The sequence below is a fragment of the Microtus ochrogaster genome, unplaced genomic scaffold (genome assembly GCF_000317375.1).
Source record: "Microtus ochrogaster isolate Prairie Vole_2 unplaced genomic scaffold, MicOch1.0 UNK125, whole genome shotgun sequence".
Lineage (NCBI taxonomy): Eukaryota > Metazoa > Chordata > Mammalia > Rodentia > Cricetidae > Microtus > Microtus ochrogaster.
The window spans coordinates 668,314-677,381 of NW_004949223.1; the positions used below are offsets into that span (position 1 = coordinate 668,314).

Consider the following 9,068-nt stretch of genomic DNA (forward strand, 5'->3'; position numbering starts at 1 on the left):
CCTCCGTCCATATCTTGGAAGGTGAACATCCAAACTGGCTAGGCGCCCACAAAGCCAGAAAATTAAGTAGGATCAAAACCCCTTGCCATTGTCCTTGGCTTCTCATCAGCCCTCATTGTTCGCCATGTTCATAAAACTGGACTCTCTGAACATGGATGATTTTTTTATATGTGATCTTGGATTTGGTTTGACAGAATTTTATTGAGAATTTTTGCATCCTTGTTCATGAGCAAGATTGGTCTGTAATTCTCTTTCTTGGTTGAGTCTTTGTGTGGTTTTGTTATCAGGGTAACTGTAGCTTCACAAAAAGAGTCTGGCAATGACCCTTCTGTTTCTCTTATGTGTAACACATTAAGGAGTATAATTATTAGGTCTTCTTGAAAGTTCTAGTAGAATTCTGCACTAAACTCATGAGGCCCAGAGCTTTGTTTGATTGGAAATTTTTTGATGACAGCTTCTATTTCCTTGAGACATATAGATCTATTTAAATTGCTCACCTGTCTTGGTTTAATTTTGGTATGTGGTATCTATCAAAAAAAACTGTCCATTTCTTTTACATTTTCCTATTTTTTGGAGTACATGCATTTGTAGTAAGACCTAATGATTCTCTGAATTTCCTCAGTGTCTGTTGTTATGTCCCCTTTTCATTTCTTATTTTAATTTGGATGTCCTCTCTCTGTCTTTTGATTAGTTTAAATAGGGGTTTGTCAATTTTGTTGATTTTCTCAAAGAATCAGCTCTTTGTTTCATTGAATCTTTGTATTGTTTTCTGTGTTTCTATTTTGTTGATTTCAGCCCTCAGTTTGATTACTTCCAGTCTTCTACTCCTCCTTGTTGAGTCTGCCTCTTTTTTTTCTAGAGCATTTAGGTATGCTGTTAAGTCTCTAAAGTGAGCTTTCTCTGTTTTCCTTATGTGGGCACTTAGTGCTATGAACTTTCCTCTTAGCACTGTTTTCAATGTGTCCCATAGTTTTGGATATGTTGTGTCTTCATTTTCATTTAATTTAAGAAAGACTTTCATTTCTTTCTTTATTTGTTCCTTGAACCAAGTGTAATTCAGTTGTTGACTGTTTGGTTTCCATGAGTTTGTAGGCTTTCTGGGGTTAGTATTGTTGTTAAATTCTAACTTTTCTCCATGGTGATCTGATAAGACACAGGTGATTACTCCAAATTCTTTTGTATTTGTGGATGTTTGCATTGTTACTGAGCATGTGTTCAATTTTAGAGAAGGTTCCATGAGGTTCTGAGAAGAAGGTATATTCTTTCTTCTTTGTGTGGAATGTTCTATAGATGTCTATTTGATTCATTACATCTGTTAGTTCTCTTATTTCTCTGTTAGGCTTCTGTCTGGTTGAACTGTCTGTTGGTGAGAGAGGACTGTTGATATTTCCTACTATTAATGTGTGGGGTTTGATGTGTGATTTGAGTTTTAGTAATGTTTCTTTTACATATGTTGGTGCTTTTATATTAGGGGCATAGATATTCAGAGTTGAGACTTCATTTTGATGAATTGTTCCTGTTATGAGTATAAAGAGTACTTCTCCATCTCTTCTGATTGATTTTAGTTTGAAATCAATTATGTTAGATATTAAGATAGCCTCACCCGCTTGTTTCTCAGGTCCGTTTGATTGGAAAATCTTTTCCCAACCTTTACTCTGAGGTAGTGTCTGTCTTTGAGGTTGAGGTGTGTTTCCTGTAAACAGCAGAATGTTGGATCCTATTTTCATATCCATTCTCTTAGCCTGCATCTTTTTATAGGTGAATTGAGTCCATTGATATTAAGTGATATTAATGACCAGTGGTTATTTTTTGTTGGTAGTGTTTGTGTGTTTCCCTTCTTTGAGATGTGTTGGTGGAGGGTTATCAGATGTCTGCGCTATTGTGGGTGTTGTTGGCTTCCATTGGTTGAGGTTTTCCTTCTAGTACTTTCTGTAAGGCTGGGTTTGTGTATACATATTGTTTAAATCTGTTTTTGTCATGGAATATCTTGTATTTTCTCTTGATGGTGTAAGAAAGCTTTGCTGAGTATAGTAGTCTGGACTTGCATCCATGGTCTCTTAGTGTCTGCAACACATCTCCAAGATCTTTTGGTTTTCAACTTTTTCATTGATAAATCAAATGTAATTCTGATAGGCTTACCTTTATATGTTACTTGACCTTTTCCTTTGCAAATCTTAAATTTTTTTCTTTATTCTGTATGTTTTGTGTCTTGATTATTTTATAGTGAGGGTGTTTTTTTTGATCCATCCTCTTTAGAGTTCTTTAAGTTTATGTACCTTCATAGGAATATCCTTCTTTAGATTGGGAAAGTTTTCTTCTATAATTTTGTTGAATATATTTTCTGGGCCTTTGAGCTGTAATTCATCTCCTTCTACCTGTATTATTCTTAGGTTTGGTATTTTCATGGTGTCCGAGATTTCTTGGATGTTTGTGCTAAGAATTTGTTGGATTTTCTTTGACCAATGATTCTATTTCCTCTATTGTATCCTCTGTGCCTGAGATTCTTTCTTCTATCTCTTGTATTCTGTTGGTAATATTTCCCTCTGTAGTTCCTATTTGTTTACCCAGGTTTTTCATATCCTATCTTCCCCCAGTTTGTGTTTTCTTTATTACCTCCATTTCGGCCTTCATATCTTGAACTGTTTCCTTCACCTGTTTGATTGCTTTTTCTTTATTTTCTTGAGTATCTTTGAGGGATTTATTAATTTCTTCTAATTTTTTGTTTGTCTTCTCCTTCATATCTTTAAAAGAGTTTTTTACTTCATTTTTAAAGGTCTCCATCATTTTCATAAAGTTGTGTTTAAAGTTGTTTTCTTCTACTTCTTCTGGGTTAGGATGTTCAAGTTTTCTTGTTGCATGTTCACTGGATTCTGATGTTACCATGTTGCTTTCAGTATGTTGGAGTAATGTAGGCATTGGCACCTACCCATCTCTTTCTTCTAATGAGGCCAGCAGAGTCTTGGCACCTGGATCCAATCTTTGCTGTGGCTGACTGATTGCTTTGGAGTTTTTCTTGGTCTACTGTCTCTTAGGTTCCCTCACCACTGGGGCAGGCTGTGATGCAGGGTTTCAAGGACCTTGCAGATGAAAAGGCGGGATTTGGGGGCAGGGTGGATGGGAGATAGAAGACCCAGTGGCAGGAGCATTCCCTTCTGGCTCTCCAGTCCCCTCAGACCTGAAGCAGGCTGTGTTGAGGGATCCAAGGACCGTGTGGAAGAAAAGGTGGGCTTGGGGGCAGGGTGGGATGGGGTAATGAAATCAGAAGTAGAAACACACCTCACTGGATGGCCAGAAAAGCTTAGGGAACTGGGGAAGGCTGGATTCTGTCTCCCTGGGAAGGTCCCAGAGAGTGGCACTTCTTGCTGATGGTCATGTGGCCATCAACTCATCTCTCTGGTCCCCTCAGCAGGAGAGCTTGGTCTCTTGCACGGTTCCAAGAACCTTGCAGATGAAAAGGCCTGCTTGGGGGCAGGGTATGATGGAAAAAAGAAGACCCAGTGGCAGAAGACCCTGCGGGCTCTCTGCTCCCCTCAGCCCTGAAGCAAGCTGTGTTGGGGGTTCGAAGGACCTCGCAGAAGAAAAAGCGACATACAAACTCTTAAATGTAGTGGGGAAAATTTGAATCTAGTTTTAAAATAAAAACAAAAAAGCTAAGGGTTAGCAGAAAGGGATATCTCTGTTTTCAGTAATTGCAAACTTCCACTTGTGCATATGGAAGGAGTTCAGTTAACAATGTGACACTTCTCCTTCTTTGGCTTATCTTGTTCCTGTGTCTATACTGAATGAGGGTCTGATGTCCACCAGCCTGTGTTAATGGGAGCCATTTTTCTTCTTTGAACAACAGAACTCTATAGCCACATTGAGCTGTGAATTCTAAGGGCTGGCTAGATTCTCTCACTCTTTGGGACTACCCTAGATCATACTGCTCTTTCTGCTGTATAACCACTGGGTGACTCCATATTGACATGAAATCTGGAAAGCCGCTTTAACATGAGAACAGTACAGGTGTTGACACTTTGAAAACCTGTTGGTTGTTAAACAGCAGGCAGGAGGATGCTGTGTGGATCTCAGAAACACCACAATAATCTTTCGGTATCAGGCTTGACTATAATGATCAACAGATTCATAGATTTATATTTTTACCACCTCAGTGGGCTAAGGCTCAGAGGTTTCATTAAAACTCCAGCATAATTCTCTAGTAAGAAACTTGATTTGTGGTTGCCCATGGCTGGACTCTATTTCTTATGTCCTTCCTAGACTAGCTTATTTGCTGCCTGATCATCTGGTGTATAACTTTCCTGCATGCCTGTTTTCTAAAATCCACATTCTGTTCTTTCCACTCAGAATTTGTGGAAGACTAAGTACAGTACCCACACCCTGTGGGTTTTCCTTCATGTCGGTGTGTTATATTGCTAAATCTTTAAAGTTTTTGTATACTGAAATTTTTATATACTTTTTCTTTTTTACTAAAAAATTGCAGACAATTTATATTGATCATTTTTTCTCTCCAACACCTCCACATTTAAAATATAATTCTCTTATTTCCTCCTCTTTACCTACATCAAACTCTGTCTTGTCTCTTAGAGCCATTTTCTATCAAATTCATTTTTATAATTATTGTTATTTAACAAATTCCGCACATATAAATAAATAAGTTTACATATATAACCAACTTAATCAATTATTTGCTGTATACTATTGTTTTGTGTCATTGGAAAAACCTCAGCCCTGAACTCAAATGGAAAAAGAAAAAATTTATTCTAGAATCAAATTAGTGTGATCATGGCTAGTGAACACAGATTTAGGTGACCCAAGATCCATGTTCCATTGAGGAGACAGTTTCATGAAGATTTCATAGTAAAATATAAAGCAAGTTGTAAATCAAGTAAATTAGTGGATACATCAGCCAGGAGGTCACAGGCAAGTCAGGAAAAAAAAATATGCTATAGGATCAATATGATATCTGATGTCATGGTTAGCTTTTAGGTGTTGGAAGACAGTGCTCTACAAAGTTCCTAGATTTCAAGGGAATTTCACGTTAGTTATAGGAGATTAACTCACCTCCAAAGTTGTCCATATATGGCTGTTCATGTTGGTGCAGTTAGCCTGGAGTAAGGTAATGAGCTTCTAGATCTGCAAAATTCCAACATCTCCACATCACTAAAGTTGATATCAGCCAGTCTCTGTAGACACGGATCTTTCCAGGAGTTCTCATGTATGCATTTGTACACATGAATACATTTATACACATGTTAATCATATACACACATTTACACATGTATACATTTATATACATGTGTACATTTATGCTGCTGAACACTCAGTATTGAATAATCCACAGGGAAGGGATTTCTCCATTTCTCAATAGTGACTATTCATCGGTTATAAACAACAGATTCTCTTTTAACATAACATCTAGCTATAGACCTCAAAGTCACATGGTGTAAACAAATGTCATATTTTTTTCTGCTGCCAACAGATCTCTATGTAGAATCTCTCCATTAAGAGAACTCAGTGGATGCATGATTTCTCTTACTTGCTCCAGTAGGGCTAACCAGGCTCTCATCTAACCCAGGTTTTGAAAGTATCTCCTAAAATCCCCTCTCCAATCACTGAATACCATAAGTGAGTGAAACAGTTTAGCTCACCTTCCTGCTCTCAAGGTTTCTTTTCCTCTCATTTTGAGAATTCTTTTAGTGCTGTTTTGAATTTGGGAGCTTTTACTATTTTTCATATTCTAATTTTACTTATTATTTTACTTACATTTCTTCTTCCCTGGCAGGAGACTCTATTCAGTCACTTAATCTGCAAGTTTAGAGAACAATTTTTTCTTTGTTTACAAGTTTCTGAAATTTTAGAAATATTTCTTTTTTATTTTTTTGTCTATTGTTTGTAGATTGTTTTGTCTACATGTGTATGTGTTCCACATGTGTGCCTAGTGCCTGCAGAGGCCAGAGGAGGACATGGATCCCCAGAAAACAGGTGTTGCAAACGATTGTCACCCAAAGAGTGGCTTCTGTAACCTGAATCAGAATACTACACAGGAGTAGCAAGTAATTCCAGAAACAAATACTAAAATATAATTCAAATACCAAGAACTTCATGAGCCATGCCATGATGTTCCTGAGCTGTCAGCAGCTCATTTATACAAGCTTCATGTGTTAGAATAGAAGTCAAGGCTTAAAGGCCTCTTCCTGAATCTCTTACGGAGTTTCTGAGAATAATGGCCTGATTGTACTCATCATTCTGCTCCTCCTGTTTAGAGAGAAATGGAAGAACTATCAATATTTGCTGACCTTATACTTTGCCATTGAGGAGCTCAATAAAGATGCACACCTGCTTCCCAATGTGACCTTGGGTTTCCACCTCTACAACGCTTTTGACTATCACTACAGAACCTTAGAAGGACCTCTGATGTGGCTGTCTGGAAGGAGTGAGTTTATCCCTAACTACAAATGCAAAACTCAACACAAAGCTCTTGCAATCATTGCAGGAGTCAGGCCTGAATTTTCTGCTGCAATTGGAACACTTTTGGAACTCTACAAAATTCCACAAGTAAGTTAATAATGTTCTGGTGACTATACTCACATAGGAGACCTGACCAAAAGAAGATGAAGAAGTTGCTATATTTACCTCCAGTAATTTAAAATAAAAGTAAATGAATTACCTGGATTTTGCTATAATCAACAGGGGAAAGAGTGTGGTGAAAAATGTGAGCAGCAAATATTTGAATTTCCAAACAGATCACTTACTAGTATTTATGATTCTATGTCCAAACATTGGCAGTATGTACTGTGGTAGATTATAGCTGAGTGCTGCTCACAAGTCAGAGTTTACAGCACAGATAACTGCCCAAGCTAGGTCATAAACATCTCATAGTTCCTCCAGTGGTTTATTACTGACAGACAGAGGAACAGAAAGTTTGGGACATTAAATAAATTTGGACAATCATCAAAGATATTATTCATAAAAGTGTTACATGGAATTTATTTTCTCATTCAGAAAAGTAGATCTCTGAATAGCACTCACAGAGAAGAACTGCTTAGATAAATCCCTACAACTGGCTCTTACCAGACACTATTGAAGCAAAGCAGCCATCATTAGGTATCACTACAAACAGAAAAACCTTAGATGAGGACCATGCTCAGGAATAAACAAGATTAGAACATCAGACAGTGCAATACTGATTATTATCACTCAGTTAAAAATGTGCTGGATCCTGATATAAAAAAATGATATACATGATAATTTTCAGGTACTCACATTTTATATTAGTTAGTTGCTCAGTGATGACTCATCAAATCTATCATTAGGGAAGGAGGAGGCAACAAAACTTGCAGATCTTCAGGCCTTGCTCTTTTCTAAATGCAGAAGCTAAATCTATGAACAAATTTGTCATTTACTTTCCTAAAACTAAAGATTCCAGTAAAGATATTGATATGTAATCAGACTACAGCACTTGGTAATGCTTCTGCAGTCTTTCTCTACAACAGATGCTCTGTTCAATTGTTATTTGAACAATAGAATTCAATTGTACCTTTCAAATCTGCCATGAAAATGATATCGGTCACTTTTTAGGTGCTTCAAAAACTCTTAGTAACTTTGGAGCCCATAGTACTTGAAAGTGACCATATGCCATCACATGATGAGAGAGAAAAGCTAATCTCACAGAAGACACTCTCTTCACCAACCTTCAGTTTCCTGATTCTCTCCTGTGAATAATAAACTCATTTCCTCTCTAAGGGTGATGACTCCAAATACCCAGAATCTCTGAATGACTTTTTTTGTTTGCTTCATCAGGTCTCATATGGAAATTTTGATTCTGCACTAACTGACAAAGATACATTCCCATCCCTTTACCAAACGTCTCCAAAAGACACAGCATTAATCCAAGGTGTAATCTCTTTATTGCTGCACTTTTCCTGGAAATGGGTGGGTCTCATTGTGTCTGATGATGTAAAAGGTAAGGAGTTCATCTCTGACTTGAAAGCGGAGATGGCATCAGAAGATATCTGTGTAGCTTTTACAGTAATACTCCCAACTAATTGGAAGATTCAGTTAGTATCTAAAGTTGGGTTTCTGAGTTTAAATCAAGATACACAAGTAACTGTACATATATTCTATGGTGATATAAATGACATATTGTTTTTCTGCTTCAAAAATGGACTCATATCAAACAGAAGAAAAGTGTGGATCATGACAAAGCCACAATTATTTCACTTGGAGTCTGAATATGAGTTAAATATTTTGATGTACATTTTTGGAGGAAGCTTTTCATTTTCAAAAAATAAATATATTCCTGGCTTCAAGCACTTTATCAAAGCACTTATGCCCTCCCAATACCCAGAAGATCTTTACTTCCATAAATTCTGGATTGACACTTTTTACTGCTCACCTCCTCCTTTACACTGTGGAAAATATATACCCTGCCCACCAAATATATCCCTAGAGACTAAAGAAGAAAATGTTGTGATGATCACTTCTGAACCCAGAGTTTCCATATGGAATGCAGTGTATGCAGTAGCCCATGCCCTCCATAAAATGCTTTTGAGTAAAACAGAAATAGCACCTCACAAAGCGGCAAACAAGGACAGTCTTCTACCTTGGCAGGTAAGCCAACTCATAACTAAGGGAAGCACGGGGCACTTACATTATTAGTAAGTAATTCATGGTACACAAGCGTATAACACATTTTCACCTTATAATTAAAAGAGTAAGGCAAAGTGTAACGGGGTTCTTTCACAGTGTGTGTGTATGTGTCTGTAATATGGTGCATGCTTTGGGAGATGGTAGCTTTGCTTTGAAGATACTAATTCTGTACAAATTTCACCAACTGGTTTCATAGTATGACCTGAAATTCTGTAAGATATCCAAAAACAATTAATCTCAAAATTTTTAAGTTCAATAATCAATTTTTTCTCTTTTCTTTTTTTCTTATAACTTAAAAAATATCAATACAAATTACCACTTCCTCCACTCCTTGCCCTCCCTTCACGCATTCTCCACACACCTGCCCCTCTCCCCTATGCAATCTTTTTTTTTAATTAAGAAAGAAAAAAAAAGTTTCC

At 37.1% G+C, this 9,068-nt stretch overlaps 1 protein-coding gene across 1 annotated transcript in view; it reads left to right on the plus strand.

The window, feature by feature from the left end:
* The first annotated feature begins 5,079 nt into the window (after positions 1-5,079).
* LOC101991538 (vomeronasal type-2 receptor 116-like) overlaps positions 5,080-9,068 on the plus strand; it is a 32,642-nt gene continuing 28,653 nt past the window's right edge. The window contains exons 1-3 of the mRNA XM_013355401.1: positions 5,080-5,111; positions 6,264-6,555; positions 7,801-8,028. Coding sequence (XP_013210855.1) covers positions 5,080-5,111; positions 6,264-6,555; positions 7,801-8,028 — 552 coding nt within the window. The remainder of the gene's footprint in view (positions 5,112-6,263; positions 6,556-7,800; positions 8,029-9,068) is intronic.